Source organism: Notechis scutatus, chromosome 3 (genome assembly GCF_049901735.1).
Source record: "Notechis scutatus isolate UNSWTSFEM ecotype Mainland chromosome 3, rNotScu1.2, whole genome shotgun sequence".
NCBI lineage: Eukaryota > Metazoa > Chordata > Lepidosauria > Squamata > Elapidae > Notechis > Notechis scutatus.
In genome coordinates, this window is record NC_142011.1 from 115,021,097 (window position 1) to 115,039,544 (window position 18,448).

General features: G+C 39.5%; 1 protein-coding gene across 1 annotated transcript in view; it reads right to left on the bottom strand.

Moving 5' to 3' along the window:
* Positions 1-18,448, bottom strand: part of ARAP3 (ArfGAP with RhoGAP domain, ankyrin repeat and PH domain 3) — a 178,058-nt gene that overhangs the window by 86,887 nt on the left and 72,723 nt on the right. The window contains exon 20 of the mRNA XM_026683190.2: positions 2,812-2,975. Within this exon, the coding sequence (XP_026538975.2) occupies positions 2,812-2,975 (164 nt within the window). The remainder of the gene's footprint in view (positions 1-2,811; positions 2,976-18,448) is intronic.

Here is an 18,448-nt window from a genome sequence, read left to right on the forward strand (position 1 = left end):
AGCATACCAACATATAGCCTGAATATGCAAATATTAAGTCAGGAAAGCTAAATCCCAGAATGAAATTAAACTTCTGATAAATGTTAAAAATATTTTTTAAAGTTTCTTTCAACATGGAAAAAAACAAAAAAAAAGGTTTTTTAAAAATGGTCCACTAATGGGAGAAAATAGCAAGGAAGTGTTGGGTAGCAGAGAGAAAGCAGAACTGCTTAATTCATAGTTTGAGACTCTAGAAGGTCTACAGAGAAGAGCAACAAAGATGATTAGGGGACTGGAGGCTAAACTGATGAACAGTTGTAGGAACTAAAAACAAGAAAAAAGGCAAGGAAATGATTGGCTCATTAATTGTTGCAGTATCTAATCCATTGGAAGGGGTACCCTTTGTCAGAAGCCACATGGGTTAAGAGTTGGGATGTAAAAGTGGATACACTAGTGAAACAGTTTCATGATAAGTTTCATGACAAGCCAAAGGATCCTCTTTGGGAGGGGAGGTGGTTAATTTGCTGACTGATTTAACCTCCTGTGTCTCTCTCATTTCAAGACATAGTTTTCTCCTGAAAAGGGAAAGCCTGTCAGCCTTGGAAGCCATTTTTTTCCTTGGAGCTTCAAGGCTGCCACAATTAGTGCCTGGGAAATTGGGAGGGGGGATTGTGAGGAGCGGTGGAAGATTAGTCACAACAACATTCCTTTCTCTGGGAGTCAAGGACGACTGCCCTGCACCTGGAGGGGAGTGACTGGGGTTAGTGTTCAGATGAGACATATGATTGGACCATGTGATGGACTTGTGGGTGCAGGGGATGGATTTTTGACTTTCTTTTGGGTGAGGAAAAACCTGGAACTCTTAGATTTGGGTTTTTTCAGATGTGTCAATATGACATCTCTAATAAAATGGAACTTTGAGAAAGGATGGTCTCGGAGTCTTCTTCTTTGGAGGTTGTTACTTGGAATGCTGACATTAACCCGAATACCTACTAAAACTTTAACCAGCTCCCCGAACACTGGGGTGCTGTCTGGGGTCCTGAGCCCTGAGCGCCTACTCTCAACCTGGGTGGTGTGAAGACTCAGGGAAGAGGGAGGAAAGGATAGCAGTCGAAGACGGGGCCGCAGGGAATGGCATGGGGATCCATGTCGAGACTATCTATTCCCCTTCCGAGAGCACGGTGCGGGCAGCAGAAGCCATGAAGCAGAACGGCAACAGGGCACCCAGCCCAAAGAACCAGAGTCCTGGCAACTCACTTAGCCAGACCCAAACCCAGAGATCCGAGTCGAGCAAGGCAACCTGAGTATCGGCCTGGGACCAACCCAGGGGGAGGGGATAGGTGTTCTCCCTGCACACAGCATTAATACCACAAAAATCCATTTAAAGCCTCATTCCCCCCCGCCTCTTTCTTTTCTTTAAATAGTATGAGGGTGGCTACCTTGGATTTTGCAGGTTGGATGAAGCCCCTGGCTAGATTGGAATCAATGTATTTCCTCAGTTCAGCCAAGGCTTCCAAGGCTGACATTTGTGGTACTGACAAGTTTGCTACATCTCTGACAAGTGGTGACTTACTCAAACACACTGTGAGAATCTATAGTTGATGCAAAACTCTGAGAAAATCTTTAATATCAAAATATAATCTATTTTTAACACTAATGTTCTGCTTAGAAAGTCAAGTATGACTAAGATGGGATGGATGGGAGAGATGTTAGATCATTTCTATTGTCATAATAATTTTCTGTTATTAATAAAAATGTCTGTAATTCTATTTAATGTTAAACCTTATGTACCCAGGAAGGATATAACAGTATTGTATCCTAGATCAAACCAAGAAGTTTATATAAGAATTGCTCCTGAAGGAAGTGGAAATTGAAATGGGCACTTTGGAGTAGTATATAAAGACTTCTCCACATAAAGAGTAGCCAAAAGTGGCATAAAAGAGGAAAACAAAGAAACAAACATGGAAGAGCTTCTTATAAGTTTCAATAAATAACCAGTAACAGATGGTATCTGAGAAAAGCAAACAATAGCTGAAACAACTATGGAACAATCTGAAATGTCTTTCTGTTATGCATTAGCAACTGCTAAAACATTATATAAATATTTAATTTCAACCATGATCCGTAAGAATCTCATTCTGCACTAACCTCATACAAAATATGCCACAAATGCTTACAACATTTAGACCATAGACCATCCACATGAGTGGTGTCCACATGAATAGTTGTTTTTCTTTTTTTCTGTATTAGTCAGACTACATCTAGAAGTTTGTGTCCAGGTTTGAGGACACAAAGTGGAGCATGTCCAGAGCGGAGGAAGCAAGGTGAGATATGGCTGGAAAGAAAAACTGAAAAAGAACATCTAAAGGTGCTGAGGATAATTTGCCTGAAGATTACTGTGGTCACACATGATAGCAATATTAAAGTACATGAAAGCCATTGTTCATATTTGTTTTCAAAAGACAGAAAAAGCAGATAAACAGATTTCAATGGAGCATCAGAAAAAAAACCAATAACAACAAAACCAAATTAACAACAAAAACAATTAACAATAAAACCAAGTATTCAGAGGTGGCTGACTTCCTCAGTGGCATTTAAATAGTTGCTAAATGGCATTTGTCAGGGATACTGAAATAGTGGATTCCTGTCCCACACAAAAGATTGGACTAAATGATCTCCAAGGTCGCTTCCACTTCCAATGCTTTAGAAGCCTAGGCAGGGTAATAGACTTAAAGCCACTTTTTTCAGGAAGGAAGGATGATTTGGTTTACTTTGATCACAATAAGGTATAAATTGTTTTTGGTTGATTGAAGGGACCTCTGAGTAACCTACCATATTGAGTGATAAATGAAATACAACTGCTCACAATAATGGGAATGCCATTTTTGTTGAGCTGCTGGTCTTGCAAGGCATTCCCTCGACTTCCTGCTGAACTCTGAATAGCTGTGCACCATGAAGAAAAGTCAAGCTGTGATGCCCCTTGAAGACAGAATGTCCTAAAAAGCAAGCATGAATAAATGTGATTACAGCAATCAGAAATCAGATGTTACTTTTTGTTTCTTGGAGTAGGGCCTTATTTTTTACCATAACATTACCCTCTTACTCTAGAATGTCCTCTCCTTTCCCAAGTATTCCACTATCTTGTCACAGTCAACACTATTTGCTCCCTGTGATTCAATATTCCCAGAAATCATTTAACCCCAATAATCAGTATGTCTTTAATGTGGCCTTCCGCAACAGTATGTTGCTGCCTAACCCTGAATACAAAGTATTCTCTAAAGTTGTATCTGTTTTTACACAATGAATAAATCTGCATAGTGCTTTCAGTTAACAGGTCACATTGTACCTCTTAAAGTAACTGAAAGCACTACGCAGGTTTATACATTATGTAAAAACAGATAAATTGTTGGAAGTCACGTAAAGCCTGTGTGGGCAAGATATAATATAACATTCATATCTCTGTGCTGTGAGAGGGTGACCGATCTTTTAGCATCTTTAGAATCTAATCCCAAGCATAAACCCCAACACAACCAATCAACCAAGGAGATTGGAAGGAAGAAAAATTCAGGTACAAACTCGGAGATATAGGAAGCATACCTAGAGTAAGCCATAAAGGACTCAGATGCCTATAGATTAATGCTGAAAAATTAGGGAACGAACAGGGTGAACTTGAAGTAATACATGAAGACAAATATGATTATAGTTGCCATTACTGAAACCTGATGGGATGAAATTCATGACTGAAATGTACTGATGAAAGGATATAAACTGTTTAAAAGAAACAGATTTAACAAAAGAGGAGGTGGGGATGAATTATATGTAAGAGATCACAAAATCTCTATAGAATTGCATAAAACCAAGGATGAAAACCTTCTTAAATGCATATGGGTCAATATAAAAGGAAAAAAGAGTAACATTGCCATAGAGCAGGGGTGTCAAACTCATCATCACATGATGTATCACAACTTTTTTCCCCTTCACTAAACTGAGGGTAGGGGTGACCAGTGTGTGATGCATCTAACCCCTGGGCCGCAAGTTTGACACCCCTGCCATAGAAGTATACTACAGGCCATCCAATCAAGCAGGAGACATAGATGAACTTTTTGCTAATCAGTTAGTTAATATATGTAGGAAACATACCACAATAGTAATGGGTGACTTTAACTACCTTGACATTAACTAGGAAATAAATTCTGCATCAGGTGAGAGATCAAACAGGTTCCTGACCAACCTAACAGACAACTTTGTCATCCAAAAGGTAGAAGAGGAAACTAGAGAGCTAACTATACTGACCTAATTCTTACTAATAGAGAAGAAATGTTAGAGGGGGTTAAAATAGCAGAAACTTTTGAGGAGAGTGACCATGTTATATTAGAATCCAACATAATGCAGACATGAGCAATAGAACATAATCAAACCAGTGTCTTAGACTTTAAAAGAGCTGATTTTGACAAACTTAGAGAGAGGTTAGAAAGGATGAAAATCTTAAAGGGGAAAACAACTTGGGAAGCTTGGAAAACTCTGAAAAATATGATTATAAAAGTACAGTCCAGTACTTTCCAACACTGTTGAAAAAGAAAACTAAGAAATACAAGAAGAAACAAGCATGGTTGCTCAAAGAACTATCTGATAATCTGAAAGACAAAAAGGATAAGTATAAAAATTGGAAAGAGGACATATAACAAAGGCAGAATACCAGTATATAGCCTGAATCTACAGAGTTGAAGTCAGGAAAACTAAAGTTCAGAATGAACTAAGACTTGCAACAAATGTAAAAAACAATTAAAATGGTTGTTTCAACATATACAAGTAAGAAAAAAATCAAAGAAGCAATCAGTTCACTAATGGGAGAAGATGGCAAGGAAGTGAAGGGCAGCAGAGAAAAAGTAGAGCTGCTTAATTCCTTCTTTGCATCTGTCTTCACACAAACAGAAGCCCAACCTATCAAAGACAGAAATGTAAAAGACCAACTAGAAATTCAAATTAAGATAGGCAAGAAAATGGTAAGAGAATACATGTCTGATCTTGACCAGTTCAAATCACCAGAATGAAATGGATTACATCCCAGAGTGCAGAAGGAGTTGGGAGACATGATCTCAGAACCATTGAACATATCTTTCAAACAATCCTGGAGCACCGAGGATGGGTCTAGAACCTTCAAGCTCCCATCCGTGGCTGTACCTCCTTTGCCTCTAGGTTCCTGCCTCAGTCCCATTTCCTTCTCAACTAGCCCTCCCCTGGCCATTCTCCCTGGCCAATGCCCCTCTGGCTCTCTGCCCTTTGGCCTGGTCCATTTGCCTATACATTGTTTGTGCTGGGCCTTTGCCCGCATGGAACAAATAGCCACCACCCAATTGGGTGGCAGGCAGAAGCCATGGTGCCGTGGGGTTAGCATGCCATCATCGATAGGGCATCACAGGGGCTGTGGGGCTATGGGGGGGCGCTATGGTGTATGGCTTCTGACATGGGGGAGTGTGCAAATTCTGGCATATGGGGCATGGCAGGAGAATGACAGTGCTGTGGGGCTTCTGGTGTGGGTGGGTGTGCATTTTTTGGCATGGGGAGTGTGGCAGGCCAACAGCTGGCTGTAAATGGGCTGAGGCAGGAGCCTGGAGGTCAAGGAGGCATAGCCAAGGATGGGAGCCTAAAGATCCCATTCTGTCAGGGAATTATCAAAGGCCTTGAAAAAAGCTGATTTGGTTCACATCTTCAAAAAAAGGGGAAAAACAGATCCAGGAAACTATAGACCAATCAGCCTAACATCAATACCTGAGAATATCCTGGAAAAGATAATCAAGGAAGAGATTTGTGAACACCTAGAAGCAAGCAAAGTTATAACCAGAAGCCAAAATAGGTTTGTTAAAAAGAGATAATGCCAAACAAATCTTATTTCATTCTTTGACAAAGTGACTAAATTAGTGGACCATGAAATGCTGTGGACATAGTATACTTGGATTTCAGTAAGGCATTTGCACAGTAGACCACAACCTACTTCTTGGTAAACTAGAAACATGTATCACCACAAATGGATTTGTAATTGGCTGACAAACTGTACTGAACTGTACTCCCTCCTTGGAGGGAGGGAAGTAAGCAGTGGGATAATCCAAGGTTGTGTCTTAGGTGCAGTAAACTTCAATATCTTCATAAATGATTTAGATGAGGGAGTAGAAGGGGAACTCATCAAATTTGCATATGATGCCAAGCTGATAGGAATAGTCAACACCTGAAAAGATAAGCTCAAGATGCAGATAGATCTTGACAGACTTGAATACTGAGCCCTATCTAACCAAGTGAAATTTATTGGTGAGAAACGTAAGGCTTTACACTTTACAAATGTACAGGTAATGGACAATCAATTAAATGTGAGCCAGAAGTGTCCCAAAAAGTGTCCCAGCCTCCCAAAAAGACAGTGCAATGCTAGGCTGCATTAACATAGGGATAGAATCAAGATCATGTGAAGTGTTAGTACTACTTTATAATGTTTTGGTAAGACCAAATGTGGAATACTACATCCAGTTTTGGTCACCACAATATAAAAAAAGTGTTGAGATTCTGGGAAGAGTGCAGAGAAGAGCAATGGGGGGGATAAAGGGTAAAACATTTGAAGAATTTGGTATGTCTAGCCTAGTGAAAAGAAGGACTGGGGACAACATGATATCAGTATTCTGATATTTGAAGCACTGCCACAAAGAAGAATGGGGCAATCTAGTTTTCAAAGCACCAGAAGGCAAGACAAGAAGCAATGGTTGGAAACTAACTAAGGAGAGAAGCAATCTAAAACTAAGAAGAAATTCCCTGACAGTGAGAACAATAAACTAGTGGAATGGCTTGCCTTCAGAAGTTGTGGGTGCTCCATCACTGGAGGCTTTTAAAAAGAATCAAGACAGCCATTTGTCTGAAATGGTACAGGGTCTTCTGTTTGAACAGGAGATAGACTAGAAGACCTCCAAGGTCTCTTCCAACTCTGTAATTCTGTTCTGTTCAGTCCTGAGTGCTCCTACTATTAGAGATCACTTTGGTCATTACTTTCCATATTCTCTCTAGTTCCTTCTTCAGGCCCGGGTACTTCTCCAAATTCTCTTACTCCTTCTTCCTGAAGTTGCTGCCATTTGTCACTGTTACATATCTTACCATCACTATATTTTGCTCGTCTATTATCACAATATCTGGTTAATTGGCCAGTATCCATCGGTCCCGCTCAATTCCCACAGGATCTTCCCGCAGGATCAACTTTCTGTGGAATCTCCTGTCAGGACTTTGGAGGATCTAGCCCATGTAATATATATGTTGCCAGCATTTGTTTAACAATCGCTTGGTCTTCAGATAGAGTCAGACCTTTATAATTTTTTTCAATAGCCAAGTCTTATCCTTAATCTTCATACCCTTCTGTAATTCCATCAATTGTCTAATCTCTACCCAAGTTGCCTTGATCTTAGACTGTAACTTCATTTCCAGAGGTGGGGGGAGGGAGGTGGGTTGTACTATTGTTCTTGATCATGTAGTCAAGCATGTCCAGGATTATAAAGGCTGTGTATGCAAGTCCATTGGTTTCAGTTATAGTGGTAGAAAGGATTATTGTGAGGGCTTTATTAACATCTTCTAGCATACTATGATGGTAGTTCTCCACTGAGCCTTGGTAACATCTTGAGAGTTGACTTTAGTAGTTTATCCATGATCTTATGCCTCATATCAGCTGCTGTGCCCTGTAATGGAGGGGTTGGCAATGATGATCCAGCTTCATGTGTTGGCTGTACATCCAATTGTTCTTCCAGATCTTCTTGAATCTTGCATATAATGTGTAGTTGGTCTATCTCAAATTGTGAGAGGAACTTCCTTTTCACTATGTTGAAGTGTTGGGTAACTAACTATTTTACATTTAGTATGGATGAAGGTCTTCCATTCATCCATAGTTCCTCATATGTTTCTACTTAGATTTACTATTGTAGTAGCATTCCATCAATTTCAGATTCTTGTCTTGTCCCTGTATGGTTTCTTCCAGTAGTCTATTTATTGCCCTGGTTCCCCAACATCTGACATGGATCATGTTAATCTAGGCAACAACTGAGCTGGAATGATACTCCTAGTTCATGTCTCATATTTGAGGTAGGCAGGTGAAACATTAAGGAATCATTGCCCAAGGACCCCTACTTGTAAGATAGGTAACAGCTGGGATTTGAATCCTGTGTTCTTAGTGTATTAAGAACACAGGTGCTGCAATGCTATCATGATGTCAAAAAAGTGGGTCACTTCGGTTTCCTGAAGATGTTACACCTGGCCAATAGGCAGTTCTGGTGGCCATGGATGAAGAAGGACATTGAGGTCTATGTCAAAAGTTGCCCAACCTGTGCTGCTATGGAAATCAAGCCAGGGAAACCTCCGGGCCTGCTGCAGCCAGTTGCCAATCCCATTAGGCCATGGGAGGAGATAGCCATGGGTTTTATTGTGGATCTTCCAGAGCGTCACAGGAGCACGGTGATCTGGACAATGATAGATCTTTTTTCCAAGCAAGCCCACTTCATCACATGTCCAGGCTTACCCTCAGCTTGCAAGGTGACCAAATTGTTCCTGATCTGTGTCTACCAGCTACATGGTGTACCAAGAAAGATAATATTGGATCGGGGAGTCCAATTTACAGACAAATTTTGGGGGGGGGGGTTTGTTTGAGCGATTGTGTCCTTGCAAGGCCTTAGCTCTGCCTTCCATCAGAGTACAAATGGGGCTGCGGAGAGAGCCAATGTGATGGTTGAGCAGTATCTCCAGTGTTACATCACCTATCAGCAGAATGATTAGGCAGAGCTTCTGCCGTTTGCAGAAGTGGCATATAATAACAGCATACACAGTAGTATGAGGCAGATGCCCTTTAAGGTGACACATGGGGTGGACTTTGTCCCTATTCCCAAGCTCCCTCTGGAGGCCCCCTCACTAGGCAGCCTGATTGAGTGGATGGATAGCCTGCAAGGAGTTTGGGGGAATATCAAGCAGGCATTGATAAAAGTAACTGAGACCCACAAACTCCAGGCAGATAAGAAAAGGTCACCACAAAAGCCATTCTGTGCTGTTCTTACAGCATTGGTATACAGAAGCCCTCTGGTTGCCTAAACTACAAGGGATTGGGCTGTACAGTTTGTTTCAAATTGCTGTTTTCACATGCTTTGCCTCAGAGTTTGCCTGGAATTTCTTGCTTTCAGTTCATTCCTAGTAAAAATATGTTTCTCTAAATCTATGGAGCTGAGGATTTTTCTTTCCTGGGAAATAGACAAAGGCAGCCCTGACAGCCATTTTGTGAGCATATTCACATGGCAGCTATGTCCACACATAAAATTTTGAACATGCTGTCTATCAAAAAACATCTCTCAAGAAAATGACACCTTAACTACCAGAGCAGCAAGATCAGATGGGGCAAGGGACTAAATTATACAAAATTCTATGCTTTTTCTGCAGACTTCTCATTCTAATTTTGATTATGTGCCACCAAGTTCATGGAAACATCAGAAGAAGTGTCTACATTAAGTGTTCCAGTGACAGGAAGAAAAGTAGCTCAGATGATCACAACGAAGATGCAAGATCTCAGAAGAAAAAAAAAGCATGTGATGGTGACTGGTGACTCACTTCTCAGAGAATATGCCATTTGCAGACCAGACAACCTATTGAGAGAGGTATGCTGTTTCCCAGGTGCAAAGATCAAAGATGTGACAGAGAGGCCTACCCAAATAATTAAGTCCACAAATCATTATCCCTTTCTCCTCTTTCATGTTGGGATGAATAATACAACAAAGTGCCTGAAAAATTGATCAAGGGACTATGAGAAGGTAGGCAGGAAGGTCAACAACACCCAAAGAGGAAACAAAAGTAAATAGCTGGCTCAAGGGATGGTGCCATTGATAGAATTTTGGATTTCTCCACCATGGTTTACATTACGTACAGAAAGAACTTCTGGCAAGCAATGGGCAGCACCTCCTAAGAACAGGGAAAAATGTGTTCGATAAACATTTAGCTTTGCACATCTGAAGGACTTTAAAGTAAATTGAAGGGGGAATAATTTTTTACGATAATTCTTAGAAAACAAATCATACAATGAGGAAGAGAGTAGTAGCAATAAAGAGGCATTCAGACATACAAAACAGGAGCCACAAGTAGCAAATACAGGGTCAGCTGTAAGGGTTCACATGCCTGTGCATTAATGCACGGACCAAACAGGGAGAACTTGAAGTCCTGGTACATGAGGGCAGGTATGATATTGTTACTATTATTGAAACTTGGTGGGATAGAACCCATGATTGGAACAAACTGCTAGAAGCAGTTAAGTTATTCAAAAGAAAAGAGGAGTTACATTACAGGAATAGCAAAAGCATTTAGACTTATATACCATTCCATATGCTTTATGACACTCACTGAGTGGTTTACAATGTCAGCATATTGCCCCCAACAAGTCTTCATTTTACTGACATCAGAAGGATGGAAGGCTGAATTATCCTTGAGATAGTCACAATCAAACTACTGTCTGTGGGCAGGTTTGCCTGCAATGCTGTAATCTAATCACTGTGCCATCATGGTTCAAGATAAGTAATTCTTACATGTAAAGAATTAGTGCACCTCTACAAAAATATATAATACAAGTAGTCCTCAATTTACAACAGTTTGTTTAGTGACAGTTCAACAGCACTGAAAAAAGTGACATGACCATTTTTCAAACTTATGACTGTTGCAGTATCCCCAAGGTCACGTGATTTACATTTGGATGTTTGACAACTGGTTCATATTCATGACGCTTGCAGTATCCTGGGGTCATGTGATCACCTTTTGTAAATTTCTGACAAATAAAGTCAATGGGGAAATCAGATCCACATAACAAATGTGTTACTAACTTAACAACTGCAGTGATATGGAAGAAAAGTAATAAAATAGGGCAAATAAACAAATTTAACAAATTTCTCACTTCACAACATAAATTTTGGGCTCAATTGTATTTGTAAGTTGAAGATTACCTGTACCAAGGACAAAAGCCTTCTTGAAAATATTTGGGTGAATATTAGATGGGAAAAAATGACATTACTATAGATATGTACTATATAGGCTACCCAATCAAGCATATACACTGCTCAAAAAAATAAAGGGAACACTTAAACAACACAATGTAACTCCAAGTCAATCACACTTCTGTGAAATCAAACTGTCCACTTAGGTAGCAACACTGATTAACAATCAATTTCACATGCTGTTGTGCAAATGGAATAGACAACAGGTGGAAAGCATAGGCAGTTAGCATGACATCCCTAATAAAGGAGTGGTTCTGCAGGTGGTGACTACAGACCACTTCTCAGTTCCTATGCTTTCTGGCTGATGGTTTGCTCACTTTTGAATGCTAACGGTGCTTTCACTCTAGTGGTAGCATGAGATGGAGTCTACAACCCACACAAGTGGCTCAGGTAGTGCAGCTCATTCAGGATGGCACATCAATGCAAGCTGTGGCAAGAAGGTTTGCTGTGTCTGTCACTGTAGTGTCCAGAGCATGGAGGCGCTACCAGGAGACAGGCCAGTACATCAGGAGACATGGAGGAGGCCATAGGAGGGCAACAACCCAGCATCAGGACCGCTACGTCCGCCTTTGTGCAAGGAGGGACAGGAGTACTGCCAGAGCCCTGCAAAATGACCTCCAGTGGGCCACAAATGTGCATGTGGCTGCTCAAACATTCAGAAACAGATTCCATGAGGGTGGTATGAGGGCCCGATGTTCACAGGTGGGGGTTGTGCTTACAGCCCAACACCGTGCAGGACATTTGGCATTTGCCAGAGAACACCAAGATTGGCAAATTCACCACTGGTGCCCTGTGCTCTTCACAGATGAAAGCAGGTTCACACTGAGCACATGTAACAGACGTGACAGGGTGTGGAGAGGCCGTGGACAATGTTCTGCTGCCTGCAACATCCTCCAGCATGACCGGTTTGGCAGTGGGTCAGTAATGGTATGGGGTGGCATTTCTTCTTTACATTCACCATCTCTTCAGGATGGTTTAGATCCGTTTGGACCGTCCAGGAGCAAAGATATCGGCAGCGATCTCAGACCTCCAAGATCTCATGCCATATCGTCGCGACGCCAGCTCCACCCTCTCTGGGGTGGCATTTCTTTAGGGGGCCGCACAGCCCTCCATGTGCTCGCCAGAGGTAGCCTGACTGCCATTAGGTACCGAGATGAGATCCTCAGACCCCTTGTGAGACCATATGCTGGTGCAGTTGGGCCTGGGTTCCTCCTAATGCACAACAATGCTAGAGCTCATGTGGCTGGAGTGTGTCAGCAGTTCCTGCAAGACAAAGGCATTGATGCTATGGACTGGCCTGCCCGTTCCCCAGACCTGAATCCAATTGAGCTCATCTGGGATATCCTGTCTTGCTCCATCCACCAACGCCACATTGCACCACAGACTGTCCAGGAGTTGGGGGATGCTTTAGTCCAGGTATGGGAGGAGATCCCTCAGGAGACCATCTGCCACCTCATCAGGAGCATGCCCAGGCATTGTAGGGAGGTCATACAGGCATGTGGAGGCCACACACACTACTGAGCCTCCTTTTGACTTGTTTTAAGGACATTACATCAAAGTTGGATCAGCCTGTAGTGTTTTTTTCCACTTTAATTTTGAGTGTAACTCCAAATCCAGACCATCATGGGTTGCTAAATTTGATTTCCATTGATATTTTTTGTGTGATTTTGTTGTCAGCACATTCAACTACATAATGAACAAAATATTTAATAAGAATATTTCATTCATTCAGATCTAGGATGTCTTATTTTTGTGTTCTCTTTATTTTTTTGAGCAGTGTAGATCAGTGGTTCTTAATGTGGGCGATATCACCCCCCAGGGGGTGATTTTGTTTTTCAGGGGGGCGATGGAACAAAAAGGGGTGATGCGGGAGCGAAGGAACGGAAGGGGGTGATATGGGGGCTATGGAGTGAGAAGTTTTGGGGACACTTTTGAGACTTTTTTTGCACAGTGAACCACTGTATATCTGTCATACAAAAACATCAGATCGCTTGCTATTAGTGGATTGAACTGTGTTTTAAAATGTTCCTCCAGCTAGCTTCAGTACAGAACGTCGTACATATGTGAATATGCATCGCTCATCTTCATGCGCGTTGCACAGCAGCCTCTATCACTCTACCCATACAGTGGCACGCCATTGGCCAGAACGGGCAGTGATGGAGGGGTGAGTGCTTCTTTCAAAACATCACTTGCTGAGTGGCTGTCCCCTGTGATGTCAACGTAACTGTTGAAACTAGGTTTACTGACGTCCACATGTGTTTTATAGTGTTCCAGTGCAGTTGAAAATTTAATTTGAAGTTAGTGCCTTTCATTTCGAAGAACTCTCAACATGGCTGAGAAGAAGAAGTGTCACCAATATTCGACGGAATACCTAAAATGGGATTCATTCCATCTCCTTCCAACATACAGCTTCCATTTTGTCTTCTTTGTGAGAAAACATTTTCAAATGAAGCGATGAAGCCTTCCTGACTGAAAGACCATTTGGTAAGAATTCATTCAGATAAAGCCGACAAACCGGTATCGTTTTTCCAATCCTTAAAGGCCAAGTTTGAGGGTCACAGCACTGTTGAGAAGTTATTTGAGAAATCATCACTCAATGCTGACAAGGGGCTCATTTGTTCCTATGAAGTATCTTTGTTGATAGCAAAATGTGGCAAACCTGACACTGTCAGAGAAATGCTGATTTTTACAGCAGTGATTGTTGCCACCATGTTGGGGCTGAGTGCAAGCACTGTCACGCAATCGATTCCTTTGAGCAATGACACTGTATCAAAAAGAATTGATGAAATGGCTGCTGATGTGGAAGAAAGGCTTATTGACACATTGAAAAGTACGGGGGGGCAGAGCTGGCATCTCAACGATACGGCATGTGCTCCTGGAGGTCTGAGATCGCTGCCAATATCTTTGCTCCTGGACGGTCCAAACAGATCTAAACTCTCCCGAAGAGATGGTGAATGTAAAGACCTCATCCTGTCGATCCCAGGGATATCACAAAGTCCCTGGTAGATCCAGGAGAAGCTCTTTTTGCCAGCGGCAAAGAGGCAGCCATCAAAGCTGCTGAAGTTGGGACAGCTCCGAAACGGAAGAGAATAGAAAGTGTGCTGGTTTGGTGAGAAGTTTTTCTTTACTTTAAGATTTAAAAGGACACTCTAAGGAAAAGAAAGAATTCGTAAAATCTCAGACAGAAGTAATTAAACGGCGATTTCAAATGGGAAGTCAAATTAATTTTTACCTTTTTTTTTGCTGGACTCTTTCTATACGATCTTTTACTTTGAACTGGAGTGGTCTTTTTTTCTATCTTATTTTTCATTTTTGTTTCTTCTCCTTTTTGCTTGTACAATATTTTAGACTAGTCCAGCCTTTTTTTGAAACCCTTTTTACTTTTTTATAATAATTTGTTTGGAAAAGGAGGGGGAAAGTGAAAACAGAGGAAACTTTGTAACACTGCCAACTAGAGGCTTAGAAATATTGTTTCTCTTTTTTTCTCTTTTGACCAGACAAAGCTGAGAAAGAATTCAGACTTCTTTTCAAGGACTTTGAGCCACATCAGATTTACAAAGAAAGCCATTAAAACACAAATATTACAGGTGGCAAGAGAGAAAACATTGAAATATAAAGATAAGGAGATTGTGGTCCTGAAACAAGTGCCTAGAAGAGTGAGAGAAATGAGAAGAGAATACCGTTTCCTGACTAAAATCCTACTTTAAAAATTATAGATGGCTGATTCCAGAAGGTTTAATGTTCGCATGGCAAGAATAGAGACACAGAATTGACTCAATTGAGAAAGCTGAATCATTTTATACTGAATACTTTGGAGGGAGAGAGGAGGAGACAGAAAAAGAAATGTCACTAATTGAATTCCAAGAAGATTGCCAAATAGCGACTGAAAAAGAAGAAGGTGCAGTAGGCGGAAAAGTGGAAGTTAAGGAACAAGAGCTGCTAAACCTAATTATAAAGTATAAACATGGAAGAGAAAAAGCTGATTACAATTAACGGACTTAATTCAGCTGCTAAAAGAAGGAAAACTTTTCATAAATTAGAGAAATTAAAATTTGATATAATCTGCCTACAAGAAGTACATATTAAAAAGCAACATGAACAACTTTTTTGATACAGCAAAGCTAGGGAAAATATTTACTTCTTTGACACAATGCAAGAAAAGAGGAGTGGTTCTATACATTAAAGATATTATCCCAGTGAAATTGATTGATACAGATGATGATGGAACAGTATTAATGGTGGAAATAATGGACAATAACATGAAAACACTCCTGATTGCAATCTATGCCCCGAATGACAATCAAGAAGAATTTTATAGAAAACTACATATGAAAATAATTGAACTGGACTATACTAATATCGTTATGATGGGAGATTTCAATGGAATTGTAGACAATAAATTGGACTATACAACACAGAAAACAACAAAGCAAAACAGAAAGACTCTCCCTAAATCCTTTTTTAAAATGACAGATGAAATAAACCTAAAAGATGCACGGAGAGAAAGAAATACTAAGACTAAACAATACATTTTCTATTCAAACAGACATTTATCATGGTCCAGAATAGATATGATATGGATGTCAACAGAATTGTTAGCCAATATGCAAGAAATAAATATTGAAAAAAGTATTTGGGCAGATCATAATCCAATGACAATTAAATGGAAAGGACAAAGAAGAAGATCTAGATGGGCGTTAAACAATACTATATTAAAAGAAAATGACTTCATACAGAGGATGGAGAAAGAACTGGCTTTTCTCTTTAAAGAAAATAAAAAAGAAGACACATCAACGCAGAATGTACGGGATACAGTGAAGGCATATGCCAGAGGCTTGATAATAGACTATACAAGGAAAAGAAATATCACGAAAAGACTAGCCTCTAAGACATTAGAGGATGAATATAAAGAACTTGAAAAAGAATTACAGAAAATGCCACAGAAAAAGGACATTAAGTTAAAAATGGATATAATTAAACATAAAATGGGACTAATGGAAAAATAAGAATTAGCATAGAAAATCAGAGGCACGAAACAGAACTACTTTGAAGATGCAAATAAACCAGGTAGATGGTTAGCATATAAACTGAGAAAGGAGAAAGAATCAAGGAAAATATTGCAATTAATAGATGATCAAGGCCAAGTTTGCTATGGAAGTAAAGAGAAGAAGGAAATTATATGAGACTATTACGGGAAACTATATACACAAGAGAATATTGATTATCAAAGAGTTAAACAGTACTTACAGAATGCTAACCTACCCCAGATACCTAAAGAGATTGAAACAATGTTAGAAAGTAATATAATGATGATGGAGTTAACTGAAGCACTTCAGAAGCAAAACAATGGAAAAGCACCAGGCCCAGATGGAATTCCGGCGGAATTTTATAAAACACTACAAAAATCATTGAATCTTCCATTGCTAGAAGTTATGAATGAAGTTATGTCAAAGAAGAAGATACCTAAATCATGGTCAGAAGCTTATATTACACTTATCCCAAAAGAGGAGGCCGACCCATTACAAATGAAGAATTACAGAGCGATTTCCCTACTAAATGCAGATTATAAATTTTTTGCTCCAATATTGGCAGAAAGACTTAAAAAATACCTAAATAATTTTATTCACTCTGACCAAAATGGATTTCTGCCAAAGAGACAAATTAAAGACAATATGAGAGTAATTTTGGACACTTTGGAATACTACGAGGCACACCCTGAAAAAAAAATGGCTTTAGTATTCTTAGATGCACAGAAGGCATTTGACAATGTGAATTCGTGATTCATGTTATTCCAGCTGGAACAGATGGGTTTTGGTAAAAAATTCATCCAAGCAATAGAAGCTATATATCATAAGCAAACAGCAAAGGTAATGATAGAGCAAGAATTAACGGACTCTATTGATATAAGAAAAGGAACAAGACAAGGGTGCCCACTGTCACCTTTGTTGTTTGTGTTAACCTTGGAAGTGCTAAATAGAAATATTAGAGAAAAAAATGAGATAAAAGAGATGAAAATTAAAAAAGAAGAATTTAAATTGCAAGCATTTGCAGATGATCTGGTTTTCATCTTAGAAGACCCACTAGAAACAGAGTTAAAATTGTTAGAAAAGATAGAGGTATATGGGAAGGTGGCTGGTTTGAAAATAAACAAAGACAAAACAAAGATTTTCACAAAGAATTTGTTATCAAGACAAAAGGAAGAACTGGCGGATGTATTAAAAATCCAGGTCATGAATAAGATCAAGTACTTGGGGATACATTTGACAGCAAGATGTAGTACACTAAAAGAGAATTAACTATATTAAACTTAAGCAGCAGATAGCGCTAGATTTGGCGAAATGGGAAAATTTACAACTGTCATTAATAGGGAGAATATCAACAATCAAGATGAATATATTACCCAGAATTTTATATTTGTTTCAAACAATTCCAATTAGGCTTGGAAAAGATTATTTTGAAGATTTAAATAAAATTGTGTTGAAATATATATGGCAAGGTAAGAAAGCGAGAATAAAATTAAAACTTTTGCAAGATGCTAGAATAAGAGGAGGATTTGGTTTGCCTAATTGGGAGTTGTACTACCAAGCTACAAATCTGATGTGGGTTAAGGAATGGATAACATTAAGAAATGCTAGATTGTTGACACTAGAAGGACATGATCTGTTGTTTGGGTGGCATGCTTTTTTATGGTATAAAGGAACTAAAACACAGGGGTACTTTAGAAGATATTATATACGGGAGTCTCTGTGGTTAAACTGGGAGAAGACTAAAAGGCAATATTATTTGAAAATTCCAGTCTGGCTATCGACTATTGAAGCTTTTTCTTATCCTATAATATACAAAAAGGAACAAACAGTTAGATACGGTGAAATATTGAATGAAAAGGGTGAACTTAAATCTATGCAAAAATTAGAAGAACAAGGTATAAAGATGAATTGGTTTCATATGCGCAAATACATTCAAGGTATGATAAAGATGCTAAAACAGAAGGTTTCTATGATAAATTGACTGATTTAGGTAAGATTTTGACAGGTACTGATGAAAAGGTGATTAAAAAATGGTATGGGTGTTTATTAGAAGTTAAACTAGAAGAAGAACAAGTTAAAGAAACAATGATTGCTTGGGGGAAGAATTTTGGATATGAGATTGATCTAGTGAAATGGCAAAAATTGTGGTCTCAAAATTATAAAATGAGATTGTCAACAGCATATAAAGAAAATTTGTATAAGATGTTTTACAGGTGGCATTTTCCCCCAACAAGAATAGCAAGAATGTTCAAGAATAAATCTGAAAAATATTGGAAATGTCACCTGGCTCATATTACCATATGTGGTGGACTTGTGCAGATGCTAAAAAATATTGGACTAAAATCCACACATGGTTGGAAAAAATGACAAAAAAGCATATAGACTTGAAACCAGAGATATTTTTAC